Consider the following 15586-nt stretch of genomic DNA (forward strand, 5'->3'; position numbering starts at 1 on the left):
CTGTACTGACGAATAGTTCGAGTTGGGGTAAAAACAGTGCCGTATTTCCGCCTAGGCCAACTTAGGCCGTGGCCTAGGGGCCCATCCTTGGAAGAGGCCCTCCAGTGACCCTAATTACTGTATTCGAAGTCATAAATCTATAATATCAATCGTAATATATATTGGAGAAATTCCTAGGTAGAAGATTTTGTTTTAAAATTACCAAACTTTCTGCCTGGCAGTTTACGGACGCAGCCTTAAATCGCAATGTTGCATAATTATCGCATATTTAGTCGACGATTGTTAAGAGCTTTTATTTAGTAATATAACCGTAGAGCTCAGACTTCTACGCTGAATCGGGGAAATTCAGGCACAGTCTAGTTCCAGGGATAAGAGTAAATGCAGCGCGTGAAAAGGGGGCACAGACTCCTTATCTGCCTATGGGCCCAGGATCTCTAAGTCCGGCCCTGGGTAAAAAGGTTTTCCCTAAATGACTGTGGCCATTTTTCCTAAGCACACGATTTTATCAGTTTACTCTCTTTACACCTCCTTTTGATGAGGAGTAAAAAGTGTAAGGCTCCCAATACTCTGACGTTGACAAATTGTTCAGTGTTCAGTAATTCCCTCCACCAGGACGAGCGAATAGTTTAAATTACCCTAAATTGGGTACACAATATGTTCCAGAACAAGCGAAAAGAATCCACCTTATGACCGAATGAAATATTTTTATTTATTGCTGTACAAATCAAAATCCAAATATTGAAGAAATTAAATGTTGTTTTAAAACTAATATAAATTACTAATTTAATATGATCTTCACGTCATTATACTCTAGTCAATATTTAAAAACGTTCCACCATAAGTAACATAACAAAAAGTTTGTCAATTAAGAAAAATATCGTCGAATTTATTATTGGGCAATCAACGATTAGTTCGACACAGAGCCCTCTAGTCTCTAAATATGCTAAATATATTACTCCCAAGGACGATAGCATACTTTTCAGTTCGAAAGTGTCAGTATCGAAAACCGGTTTGCTTAGGAAATTAGCTTTAAAACGGTAGTCATACTTATTACATTTTGTTACATACATGATTCCACGCATTTCGAAGTTTTAAAAAGTGTTTACAACTGAATTCAATATTTTTGTTACTGTAAAAATTAAAACCGATTATTGATGAAATAAAATAGTTTTAAAACTAATACAAATTATTCATTAAAGGACAGACCACCTACCCCAAGAGGGACATGTATCGCTGGTAGTAATTTAATTTTTTTTATGTCTCGAATGTGATGCGGCTTTTTAGACAGCGTGCCATCTCACGGAAAGTAGAGGCAGTTTTAAAGGTACAAAGGCGAGCACGCGCGACAATAAAAAATGTATTACCAGAAGTAAATGAACGAAGTTATCAGACCGCTACATCTCTCATACTAAGCTCATTTTCCATATGAGATCTCCCTTTAATCGACGTTTTCAAATTTCGCGCCTTTATAGCTCCACTATCGCCATCTATCGACTATAGTGAGTTGCAGGCTAAGAAAGACAAAATATATAGTACAGTAGGCGCAAGGATACCTCAGACCATTTCCGGCCAGTCGACCGCGCGTAATTTAAATTTGACCACTTTACAGTCAATTTCAAATTTCGTGAGTTTCATCGTTTTTTCACGCCATCTAGGAACCGAAATTGGAATCTATTTTTTAATTTCATGTTGTCATAAGTTTAATTACTGAATGCAGCTAAAGAAGGTTCGATAATTGAAGCTCCAAATATTTTAAATAGCCCAAGAGGTTACTATAAAAAGCATGATAAAGGTTTATTGTTAACAAGTAAAGATAAAAATATAATTTTAAACGTCTATAGCTCATTAAGACAACGTTACCACCAAGAAAGCGTGGTAACTATTTTAAAAGAAACTGCCGATTTAACTGGTAAGACGTAGAAATAAATTTACAAAAATAAATAATTATACATACTATTTTATATTTAAGAATGATAGGAATGCCTTATCTTTTAAATTTGCTCGCCACCACAATTATGAAATTAAAAAATAAAGATTCCAATTTCGGTCTCTAGATGGCGCTAAAAGACGACAAAAAGAGCAAAATTCGAATTTGACCGTAAAATGGCCAAATTCAAATTTCGCGCGGTGGAATGACCGGAAACGATCTGAGGCATCCTTGCGCCGATTGTACTATATATTTTGTCTTTCTTAGCCTGCAACTCACTATAGTAGGTGATGACGTGTATATCGAATATGGATACCCGCAATTCCCTAGTGCAATTTTTGGCGGGAACTAAAGGGGGTGGAACTCCGATGGATTTTCTTCTCCCACGTTAAGGAAAATGCACTTGAAAATTTTTACCCTCTTCAATAACTTCGGTTCATTTACTTCGGGTATTACAAGTAGACGCTGGCTCGCCCACGACTTTTTCTATTTCGAAAAATAAATTATTTTCACGCACTATTTTCTGCTGGCTGTAAAAAAAACCACATCACTTATGATACATCTTTTTTCAAGGTTGATGCAAGTCCTTGTTGGGGTAGATGGTCTGTGGGTTCCCTGATATTTCTCTGATTAGCAAGATAAAAAAACTAAGATTTTCAGAGTAACTTATGATTGTCATTTAAGTTAAATCTTGTAAATTTGAATTAATTAGGGTAAACTTTCCGAACCCTCATAAATTTCCCTGATTTCCAACCTGTTACTAAGTCGCTGGAAAACAGGGTTGCCATACATTTTCGATGTTAAATAAATAATTTAGAACGAAAACTACATGCCAACCATGTTAATCTAGCGTCTGCTTTACCATGTTCCACATGAAAGTTTCCAAAACCCGCCACTTGAGGGACATAGGAATAACGGCCATTGATTTTTAGCCAGTGAACCAGCAATTTCACTGCATTTTAGCGGTCACTGAAAGATAAAATAGGAATTATATTTATCGGCTAGCTACTAGATGGCGCCAATTTAAACCTTTTGGCGCGAAGGAAAACATTATACTAACATTATTTTAAAGGGCCAAAGAATCGTTTGAAATTTGAGTGTGGCTTTAGAATAGCTGGTTTTGGGAAGCGGGAAAGTATACCAGAGTCACGTGATGCAAGGGGAGGAGCTATCTGAAACTCTACTCGAATTTCTCAAACGATTCTGTTGACCTTTAAGCAAGGCTTTATGTAGGGCGTCAACTAGAAAACGAAAAATGATAAATAACTGAAAAACGTTTTTTTTTTAAATGTCAAATTTCTTTGGAACATTCCTCGTGCAGGTTGACATTTACTAGCGTAAAATTGAATGACCTTGAACCATGTCTTCAAGGTATTTCAAAAACAATGTCGATAGAAGGTTGTTGGTCGCCATATTATTATTTCAAATACCCTTGATTTGACCAAATTTGACCAATAAGAAGCCGATATATTGAGGGTTAATGAACTCAGTGTTTGATAATAAAATTATCTGATTAGTTTTAATGTGAATAAATCAAATAAATACTGAATAGTTTACAACGGTTCTATAATGCCACTGTCGGTTACGATACATGCTTGAGCTCGTTTAACGACGGAGTTCATAATGCTGTTCAACATTTCAATTGAAATGTCACGCCAAGCATTAACTATTCTTTCTCGCACAACATCAATTTATCGGCTTCTGATTGGTCAAATCAAAGTTATTGGAACTAATAATATGGCGAGTTTCAACTTTTTAATTGGAACCAAATCCGTATACGCAACGGTTCTCGAGTTTTTGAATGACCTTGAAGACATGGTCAAGGTCATTAGATTTTACACTAGTAAATGTCCCCCTGCACGAGGAATGTTCTATAAAATTTTAAATTAAAAAAAAACAGTTATTTATCATTTTTAGTTATTTAGTGGACACCCTGTATAACATTCTGGACAAAGTTAAATAAAAAAATTACAATTTTTAACGGTTTTTAGATGATAAAGAACATTGTTATTCCGACAATGATGTAGATGGCGCTACACACCACTAGGAGGCTTTTTCCCGCTTCTTTTAAGGAATCACCGTTATTAACTGGAAGCGTAGCGCCATCTTCATCATAGTCGGTGGAAAGATCTTAATTATTTAATTTACGTTTCAGGGTTGCCACAAAATTTTGATTCAAGTTCCCTGACTATTCATCGTTTTCCCTGACCATTTTAAGAATTTTTTTATCGTCTTTTAGAGGCAAATTTTTTTTATTTTATACTTTACTTTTAAAAGAAGCTAATAAATTTAAGTAATCTCATATTCCAGTAAAAATGTTATTGTAATGTTGAAAAAATTAGCCCAACTTTCAAGGAAATAAATGATTATTATTTGTCATAGATCTAGTCATAAGCCTATAACCTCTAAGTTTGAAACGCGCATAGCGCCCTTTGTACCACCACTGGACGGGCGAAAAAGAAGAAATCAGGCGATAGTATCGACACCTGGTAGAGATAAATTGAAGCTTCTTCCTTCCCCCTTTCTCTCTCTACGCACCTCTCTCTTACCAAAGCAGCTGGCATCATGCATTGCGGGACGCGTTTCGTTTCTCTTTTCCGCCACCGGGTGGATTTAGCGCTGTACTTTCGCCAGTCATTTGCCTGAACCAACATTGCCTTTCGATTCAAACTTAGGGTTTATAGGCTTATGATCTAGTGTAAAATTACCTCCAAAAAGTGCCCAGATAAAATTTAATTCACTGAATTTTTACAAATTCTTAAAATTCCCTGAGAGTTCCCTGACTTTTTAGGCGCACTTTTAAATTCCTTGACTTTTCCCTGACGTGTGGCAACTCTGAGATTGCGTTTCATACTGCAAGCACCATTTGGCAAGACTTTCGGGTATTTAAAAATGGTATTACCTCTGTAAAAAGATCTTATCCCTCGTCAAATATATTATTAGTATATTAAGACACACAGACACAAGTTGAACTATGGATTTTTAATAAATGTACGAAAATGTTTTTTGGAAAAACAAATAAAATAACACCCAATAACCATTCTAATTATGATAGCTACAATTCCATTTCCAATATTTATTGATACAACTTTTTGTTTGGAATTTAAATTTATTTCCATTTATTTTAATAATATCACCTAGAAAGGTATTTTAAAGTGATTTTTACGTATATATTATCATCACATACACACCTTTGTTTGTTTTAAACATCACAATTTTATGATTTAACTTAATATAATTATGATGCGATTTCACATTAAATTAAAAAAATATTTAAAAATTAAACACTAAATATTTTAAATTATAAAAACAACTACGATATATATTAAAAATTATAAGTACAGTGGGTTTACGTGACTTTTTAAAGCTATTTTAAGTTATATATTATATATTTTTTGATATATTTTCTTTTACATTTTTTAAGAATAATATTTCAAAATATATATAACTAAATGACAGTTTTTTAAATTACAAGTTTTTAATTATTTTAATTACATGAGATAATTTAATATGATGAGGGGTATAGATATTCCAATGGTCAAAATGCATATGAAGTAACACCTAAAATGTACACCGTTTCAACCACCAACCTCGTGAGCTCTATATTCCATTTGCAAAATGTTTAGCTTTAAATTTTAATTAAATTTTTTATTAGAAAATTTGATATATTTAAGGGTTTTAAGCTTTAATTTAAGTAGAAATTGGCGTTTTGCGCTAACATTTATATTTAAAATTACTGAAAATGAAACCATTACGTCGTGGCTGACTTACGGTATGTTTAAAACAAACTGCTTACCGAAAACATGTTAAATAAGATACACATCGCTTAAACAACACAACGCCACAAAATGTAAATTAACATAAATTAAAATGGGATCGAAATTATGCGAAATAAATTATAATATATTCTTGCTGTTTGTTATAAGTCGGTCATTTTTTCGTTAGTTCGAAAATGTTCTTATAAAAGTCTTTTGAATGGTTAAATTGCTTTTTTAACCCATTTTATTTTGCTTTTTAACAATTTGTTAGGGCAACAGCAGATCGCGCAGGCCAAAGAGAGTGGTGATTTTGTAGAGTCACATGATCAGACACTTGCCTTTCTCCGCCCAAGGGTTGTTCTTCTTGTCAGGGGCGTGAATTAGCGGGTCTGATCGTTCGTTCTCTTCTATGTACTCTCTTAAACTGAAATATTCACAGTGTTATTATTCAATCGTTAACTACAAAAAACAAATAGCTTTTACCAAGAATACATTCGGGTACTTAAGAATATGGCACCTAGGAGCAACAAACACAAGGAGAACGCAGCTAGCCTTTGAACACGATAACACAGTGTTGTGTACAAATTTCATTCGACGAACCTTTACGCTGAACGTTTTACGGAAAGGGGGGAGACAATTTCCGAATTTTCCCCTTCCGACGGCAACAGGCGCTAAAGCGTCTAACCAATGAAAAAATGTACGCAAGAAAATGCATGACTTTTGACGGGTTGCGTTCTCCTTGTGTGGGGTGCTGTGTTTGTTGCTCCTAGATGGCACTATAGAATTAGCTTTCACATTTTTTTAAATAATACTATATCAAGTCAATAAGTAGGTTCTAAATTTTGTTAGGGACCCCAAATTCTACTTTACACAGGGCCCCCAATCAGGGTTAGACATAAGGTCACTAGTCACGGCATTTGACTACTAAAATAAATGCTCTGATTACTAAAATTAATAGAAATCTGGGGGCTCACTAGTCAATTTGACTAGTGAAAAATTTAACTAAATATTCATAATGGCGAATATGGCGTATCATAAATTCATCATTCATCAATACCATTTTATTTTAAAAAAAAATCACAACATGTTTGTAATAATCAGCTAGTCTAATACCCAAGGCACCACCTGAGGCTCAAGTCATCTAGCGACTTATAATGTCTTTAAACCGTTTATTCCCATTCGACCGAAATCCCATTCGACCGAAAGAATTTTAAAATGTAGCCCAATTGGCGGGGTGATTTGGTATTTTATTTATAAGGTATGTACTATCGAAGATCCATGTTTAGGTTAGGTTAGGTTAGGTTAGGTTAGAGTTGGTTAAGTTTACTATTTCAGTTTTGGTTCAGTTACTTTTCTTGACTAGGTGAAGATAAAAATATAATTCATGCTCATTCCATTTTATTTTCCGCTCCATTGCAAACGATTTCAGTAAATAAATTGAAAACATAGCAAAAGCCAATTTATATAGCAGCGTTCGGTCGAATGGGACACATAAAAGCGTTCGGTCGAATGGGACTAAAGCCTTTAAACAGGGGACCGGGTGGGTGTAGAATATCAAGAGTCCACTGCACCTCATAGAAGTTCCGATTCAGAATCTTTATCTCTAATTAATGCGTCATTTGATGATATTATCAACGAAAATATTTTAAACTAGTCAAAGACTCTAAAGCTTGTTTTCCACTAGCGCGCGCAACGACGCGTTTCTCAGCTTTGAAACGTTCAAACGTTTTTACGCGCGTAAAGAAAATAACATTATGACGCGCGCTAGTGGAAAACAAGCATAAGACGTGAAAAAATTGCGATCGGCCTGTAAAATAACTGATTTAATTTTTTTTAATATTAATTAACCATATCTAAATTTTGTGTTAATGCTCAAATTTAGTGTATTTAATATTTGTCGTAATTTTTTGTATATTTTGAAATTTGTCATAATTTGTGTTTTTCCATGTTTATATATTTTACCGTTTCTAAAAATTGTGAAACTAGTTTGGGAGAGAGGAGCTGGGTTTTCTTTATTTTTTATTTGGACACTCCTTGGAGCGAAGAATGACTAGAAATTTTCCTTAACCCCCGTCGCCCCCGAAGGCGCCAGCTCGCTCTCTCTCAATCGCGTATCAACTCCTGTGTATTGTATTTCAGCGCTTGCAAAAGGGAAGGAAAATTTCTCCCGACTTTTCAACGGTTTTGTGTGTCCGAAAAACGGACAGAATTCTTTTAGTCGCCCAAGTAAAAGGGTTAAAATATTTAGACCTCAACAATAATAAACTATTTCAATATCTTTAAATAGTCGAAGTTATTTCAATTCGTTTAGTAGAAGAGTAGTTAGTAGTTTAGTCAGTATAGAAATTATTTTAGTTCACCTAATTACTGATTTTTCAGTCGATCAGCAATTAGCAACATAGCTCTCCCAAAAATTAGTTAAAATTAAAATAATGCGTTTTGCAACAAGTTATTTCTCTAAGAACAAAAATTTTATATTTAACGAATAAAATAAGGTGAAATTAAACCAAAATCTGTAAATCAAAATTGGGTCGTTAATGCTTTTGTGCTTTGTACGGCAGTGTACTGCCCTACGTTTCAAAAACGCATTATCTCCAAAAATGGCATTTCGAGATAAATCGATTTTGGTAATTCTTATGAAAAATAACAATACTACAGTATTTAGGTAACTGAAAACTAGTTGTTCGGGGTTTCGTTTAGTCCGCAATCTAAATATGACAACGACTATCGCCAAAATTAAGTAAATAGCAGAATAATTTGACATAATGCGTTTTTGTACGTTTATAATTTGGTTACAACTCTTGGCAGAAACGCATTATGTGGTGTAATCAGGGGCGTAGGAACGTTCTAGATGTTGGAGGGGGCAAAGTGAAACCAAAGGGGTCTGGAGAATGGTTTTGAATTTTTAATGGAGTGTAGCTTCTCCGAATGCATGTGTACCTTTTAGGCCTACTACTATGTAAATTGGCGGGAAAAGACTGAAATTTAAACACAGTTGAGGTTCTACAAGATTTATATGCTTTTAAAATGAGAATTTGAGCCTTTTGAAGATTTCAAGTTTCAACTGACCAAAAAGTTGGAGGGGGCAATAACATTAGCAAAATTCTAGGTAGGGGAATTGCCCCCCCTTGCCCCCCCCCCTGGTTTCTACGCCCCTGGGTGTAATAATATTGAGTAACGGCCAATGTGACTGTTACCCTGGGAATGCGGCTGAAGAAATTAGAGCAGACGCAATTATACGAAACGAAGACTCTTAATTATTGGTTAATAACGACATAACGCGTTTCTGCAAATTTCCGACGGTCGTTAATGCGTTTCTGAGGAGTATTTTCGAAACTTTTCTTTTTTAATGCGTTTTTGCATTTTCACATCTCGGAAACTACAGGGTTGCCACAAAATTTTCAGATTCAAAGTCCCTGACTATTCCCTGATTTCCCTGACCATTTTAACAGATTTTCCCTGACTTATTAAGGCCAAAATTTTTCTTTTATATTTTACTTTTATCAGAAGTTAATAAATTTAGTTGAACTTATATTTCAGTAAAAAGGTTTTGCAATGTTGAAAAAATTAGCCAAATATTCAAGGAAATAAATGATAATCGTGGAATTTGTCATAGATCTAGAGTTTAATTACCTTCAAAAAGTGGCAATATAAAATTGAAATCCCTGACTTTTCCCCGAATTTTTACCAATTCTTAAAATTCCCTGACATTTCCCTAACGTTTTAGGCCCATTTTTAAATTCCCTGACTTTTCCCTGATTTTCCTTTGCTCCCTGACGAGTGGCAACCCTGAACTAGACCAGATAAAACTTTAAATTTAGAATCAGCGCTCTAAAATTAGTATGAGGAGTATTCAAACTCAAAAGTCAATCAAAAACGGTCGATAATGCGTTGCTGAAACGTACGGCAATGTAAGTGGATACTTTTCGTTGGTTTTTGGATTTCGTAGTAAGGTAAGAAGAGTAACCCTATGACGTCATTTAAATCCAATTCCATGCTGGCAAATATTTCAAGTAAAATGGCCACAGGCGGCCATTTTACTAGGTAAATTTTGGATAAGCAGACGATTTTATCAGTTAACTATCTTTACTCCTTGTATTTTAGGAGTAAAAAGTGTAGCCAAATTACTCTGACTTCTCTACGAAACTACGCCGGAAATCGACTACAGTGACGCCGAGTTTGTCCACATTGAACTAAAATTAACCGTGATTTTCCTATTCCCAGTATTCACGAGTGCTTTAAAAAGTCTGAACCGCGAGTCCCCTGAGATTCTTGGTCCATGAGGGCAGGGGGGAGACGGTTAAAATGTCCAACTGCCCGTGCAGCTTGGAATGCCCCGTGTTTGGACCCTTCTGCCAAGTTTCTCCTCCAAACAATGGCGGAAGTAATTACCCCGAATGACCTGCATCACGGACGGGCCTCCAAAATATTAGGGGCCCCTAAAAGATAATAGAATCAACGATAAGATTGGGGCCCAAAACCAGTTTCACGGTCAGGCCCCAACACCTATAGTTATGCATAGTAATAACGGCTTTCTTGGGGCCCGGAATTACAATTTTACCGGGCCCGCGTACTGATTGTACAACTAGAAAACAATTTACATATAGGTATAAAAGTTAGTTTATTAAATCTAAGCCTTGGCAATTTTACATTAAAGTTAGTTTCTTAAATCTAAGCCTTGGTAATTTTACATTAAAGTTAGTTTCTTAAATCTAAGCCTTGGTAATTTTACATTAAAGTCCGAAATAACTAATCCCGGTTTCCCCCAACAATATAACACCTGCAATTATTCCCTCTCGAAAAACGCCACAGCTATCGATAATTTTTGATTCTCATCCCTCACTAAGCCTCGGCGTTGCCTAGCGACTGTGATTTTCATCTTTAAGGCTTCCATGGCGAGGCCCCGAGAGTTTAATTCATACACGTATCCTCGTATTGTACTCGTTTGTTGGCCTTCCGAGGCGGGGGGGGGGGGGGGGGTGCGCGTGCATCAAGCGTCAGCGGTAATTATTCAAAATTGGATTACATACCCGGGTCTCTACCCCTGCGCGTTGCTTTCCCCTTGGAGCTTATTCTGTCTGCGAAAGTGTACAGTTCATGAAAACCATTGTTATTTAATCGCGTATTTTCTCCCAAATCCGTATTCGTATTGTACATATACATGTGTCTTTATGCACTTACTTTTCGGTTTGTGGTTTGTATTTTGTTGTCTACCATATATTTATATACCTAAAGCCTGTACTACTTACTTCCTAGATAAACCTTAAACGATATTCTACAATATTTCTATAGCATTTTTCTACAGCTTTTTTATCTAGAATTTAGGGCTGTGCGAGTACTCGACCTTTTTTGAGGTCGAGTACTCGAACTCGACCTTTTTTGAGGTCTAGTACTCAAACTCGACCTCGAATAGGTTATTAACACGGCCACTTGCTTAAAGGCATTATAAGTCGCTAAATGACTTGGGCTTAAGGTGGTGCCAAGGGTATTATTATTATTATAATTATTATTATTATTAATTGGAGAATACTCGTCGATTACCGAGTACCAAAAAATTGCATATTCGGGTACCCGATTACTCGAATAAGTTGCTCTTTAAAACTCGTCTAGTATTTGTTTTTTTTTCTATCCTCGTTGCTTCAAAGTTCAAAGAGGGGTTTTTACAACTGCTTGGAGGGCAATAAACGGTACCTACAAAGTTGTGGAAACTGTGGTTCATTTAAATTAAAGGAATATTTTTCAGCATTGAAAGTTACTTTGTACTCGTTTTAAATTTAATTTATATTATTTTTTATTATAATACATAATTACTTAAAAAAAACCAGATCCTAATCAAGTACTCGCTAACCCGACTCGTTACAAATATTACTCGAGTCATTTTTTTAGTTACTCGAATCGAAAGTTTCCCCTTAATCAAGTCCTCGATTACTCGACTCGACTTCAATATTACCCGACTCGATTTCTCGATGAAAAACAATTTGATACTCGATTACTCGACTCGACTTCAATATTACTCGACCCGAATACTCGATGAAAAACAATTTGATACTCGATTACTCGACTCGACTTCAATATTACTCGACCCGAATACTCGATGAAAAACAATTTGATACTCGATTACTCGACTCGACTTCAATATTACTCGACTCGAATACTCGATCTTATTCATTTTGGACATAACATTTAGTACGGTTTCCTATAGAATTCATTTTGGCCATTGTTTTCCAATGTTATGCGCTTTCGTTCCATTACAATATTATAATTGCATTCGTTCGATTCTAATACAAATTTTATTCTAACGGGAATTTCATCCATTTGATTCTAACAGTAATTGCACCAGTATTATTCCAATAAACATTGCACCCGTTTGGTTCTAAAATAAACTGCACCAGTATTAATCCAATATAAATTTCAATAGTTTGGTTCTAAAATAAACTGCACCAGTATTATTTCCATATTATTTGCACCCGTTTGGTTCTAAAATAAACTGCACCAGTATGGTATACCCTTTTAGTTCTAAAATAAACTGCACCAGTATTATTCCAATATATTTGGTACCCGTTTGATTCTAACAGAAATTCCGTGTGATTCTAACATATTGCACTCGTTTAATTCCGAAAGAGTTTGCACGAACGAAAATCTTATTCACAATCTTCCGACTAAATAAAACTGCGCTAAGACTAATAACAAAACATTTCTTTTGACAAAAGCCGCCCTTTGTTAACGCAAAACAAACGACACGCATCTACAGTGTATACAACAGTTACGAACCATGACAAATTTCAATTAAGCCACTAAATAATCCTTAATAACGCCAGAAACTACACAATAGAAAAGCCTAATTCTCCACTTACGCGTACGAGTACATTTCCCACAAGGTCATACACCCTTAATTACCCCCCGGCCGCTAGTAAAAAAAAAATACACTCGAAAAGCAATCAACACTAGAAAAAATGTACACCACACACAAACCCGTCAAAATCCAAAATATTTCGCACCAAAACGAGGACTAAAAATAAACGCGTAAGGAAAAGCGGAGAAAATGGGGGTTGCCATAGCAACGCCTCCAAATATATCTCTCCTCGCGTATATACCGCCTAAAAGCGATAGCCGAGGCTTAAGACGTTACTTTCTCCATAAACGTTGAATTAGGTAAAATTGGGTAAATATAAACGTAATACTCACGCTTGGATGGACTTCGACAAAGGCCATCTTTCCATTTGGGCCTGGTATCGCATATTCTCGATTTGTTTCTTCAACGTATCCTTATCCATTGTTTAAAATTCGGCGGATTTTTCTCCCGAAGCTAGTAGCTAAGCCTAACTCTCAGGCGAGACCGTTCGCAAAAAACCACCCTAACGTTTTAGCCGACTAAACGAGTTGTAGTAAGTAAGCGCCTTTCGCCGATGGCTTTTTAAAGCGTAATCCAAATAGAGAATTCTTTGTTTAAACAAAGTTACGTTTAATGGGAAAATTTTTGCGTCCTCGGCGAACAAGGCTTAGCGGGCGAGTGGCTTCGACGAAAAAGAGTTTCGCGAATTCTCTCCGAGACGGCGAGGAGGAGAAATGGCGCTCGACTCACAGTCTCTCTCTCTGTGTGTAATCGCGTCTCCTTGGTTCTGCGTTTTACAGTCATTTCGCCTGCCCCCCTCTCCTTTGCACCCCGCCCCTGCCATCTACGAGTTTCCATAGCGACGTTTTTACCTCGCGCTTAACGCTTAGAGTGACGGGCGTAGATTTTACCCGTTTATACGCTTACACCATTGCGCGTTGTTTCAATTCGCTGACAAAAGCGAACGCTATTGTTTTTAATAACTTTTTTTAAACGTTTTAGAACGAAATTTCGAATGCCTTTTTTAAAGGAAATGGCTGACGGTGGGGTAAATATGATAACTATTTTATGTAGGTGAGTTTAATTTTGTGTTTTTTTTGGTACGAATTTGCAAATTGGCAAGGTTGCGAAATGACATTCCTTTTTTTGGGGAAATTCGGGACAGTTTTTCAATGTTGTTTTGAAATAGTTTTGTTTACCGTTACGAAAAAGAGCGTACAATATTTTAAAAGGTTTATTTAAATAAATTAAATTGGACTTTATGGAATTTGAATCGTTTTAAACTTTTGTTTAGCTAATATTTTGAAAAACCTTTAGTTAATAATTTACAATGTTTTTAGTTTAAAATTTTAACTATTTTTATCTAAATATTTTCACTATTTTTATCTAAATATTTTCACTATTTTATTTAACATTTTTTAACTATTTTTATTTCACAATTTTCACTACTTTTATTTATTAATTTTCACTATTTTTATTTAACATTTTTCACTATTTTTATTTAACAACTTTCACTATTTGTAATAAAATAATTATAATAATATAATAATAATTTGCAATATTATTAGTTAATAATTTACAATCTTATTAGTGAATAATTTGCAATCTTATTAGTGAATAATTTGCAATCTTATTAGTGAATAATTTGCAATATTATTAGTGAATAATTTGCAATCTTATTAGTGAATAATTTGCAATATTATTAGTGAATAATTTGCAATCTTATTAGTAAATAATTTGCAATCTTATTAGTGAATAATTTGCAATTTTATTAGTGAATAATTTGCAATATTATTAGGGAATAATTTACAATATTGTTAGGGAATAATTTCAAATATTGTTAGGGATAAATTTGCAATATTAATAGTGAATAATTTTCAATATTATTAGTGAAAAATTTGCAATATTGTTAGTGAATAATTTGCAATATTATAAGTGAATAGATTGGAATATTATTAGTGAATAATTTGCAATATTATTAGTGAATAATTTGCAATATTGTTAGAGAATAATTTGCAATATTATTAGTGAATAACTTGCAATATTATTAGTAAATAATTTGCCATATTGTTAGAGAATAATTTGCAATATTATTAGTGAATAACTTGCAATATTATTAGTAAATAATTTGCCATATTGTTAGAGAATAATTTGCAGTATTATTAGTGAATAATTTTCCATAGTATTAGTGAATTATTTGTAATATTATTAGTGGATAATTTGCCATAGTATTAGTGAATTATTTGTAATATTATTAACGGATAATTTGCCATAGTATTAGTGAATTATTTGTAATATTGTTAGGGGATAATTTGCCATAGTATTAGTGAATTATTTGTAATATTATTAGCGGATAATTTGCCATAGTATTAGTGAATTATTTGTAAAATTATTCTGGGATAATTTGCATAATATTAGTGAATTATTCGGGAATAATTAGAGAATAATTTGCCATAGTATTAGTGAATTATTTGTAAAATTATTCGGGGATAATTTGCATAATATTAGTGAATTATTCGGAAATAATTAGAGAATAATTTGCCTTATTTTATTAAATAATTTGCCATATTTTAATTAACAATTTACCATATTTTAGTTAATAATTTGCAATATTGTTAGTGAATAATTTACAATATTGTTAGTGAATAATTTACAATATTGTTAGTGAATAATTTGAAATATTATTAGGGGATAATTTGCCATAGTATTAGTGAATTATTTGTAATATTACTAACGGATAATTTGCCATAGTATTAGTGAATTATTTGTAATATTATTAGGGGATAATTTGCCATAGTATTAGTGAATTATTTGTAATATTATTAGGGGATAATTTGCCATAGTATTAGTGAATTATTTGTAATATTATTAGGGGATAATTTGCCATAGTATTAGTGAATTATTTGTAATATTATTAGGGGATAATTTGTAATATTATTAGGGGATAATTTGTAATATTATTAGGGGATAATTTGTAATATTATTAGGGGATAATTTGCCATAGTATTAGTGAATTATTTGTAAAATTATTCGGGGATAATTTGCATAATATTAGTGAATTATTCAGGA

General features: G+C 34.0%; 1 protein-coding gene across 1 annotated transcript; it reads right to left on the minus strand.

The window, feature by feature from the left end:
• Window positions 1-4936: 4936 nt before the first annotated feature.
• On the minus strand, window positions 4937-13297 carry Ggamma30A (guanine nucleotide-binding protein subunit gamma-e). Its single transcript, XM_090167535.1, has 2 exons — window positions 12871-13297; window positions 4937-6109 (listed from the first exon to the last, which is right to left on the minus strand). The coding sequence occupies exons 1-2, from the start codon at window positions 12957-12959 to the stop codon at window positions 6004-6006; spliced, it is 195 nt and encodes a 64-aa protein (XP_090023661.1). The 5' UTR covers window positions 12960-13297; the 3' UTR covers window positions 4937-6003.
• Window positions 13298-15586: the final 2289 nt, after the last annotated feature.

The sequence above is a fragment of the Leiobunum rupestre genome, chromosome 1 (assembly GCF_980474605.1).
Source record: "Leiobunum rupestre chromosome 1, qqLeiRupe1.1.hap1, whole genome shotgun sequence".
Lineage (NCBI taxonomy): Eukaryota > Metazoa > Arthropoda > Arachnida > Opiliones > Sclerosomatidae > Leiobunum > Leiobunum rupestre.

Bases quoted from the DNA above. Each gene is read 5' to 3' on its own strand.
- Ggamma30A (XM_090167535.1), bottom strand. From the start codon at position 12,959: ATGGATAAGGATACGTTGAAGAAACAAATCGAGAATATGCGATACCAG. The intron at 6,110-12,870 runs GTGAGTATTACG...TGAATATTTCAG, and splicing joins TTGTCGAAGTCCATCCAAGC to TTTAAGAGAGTACATAGAAG.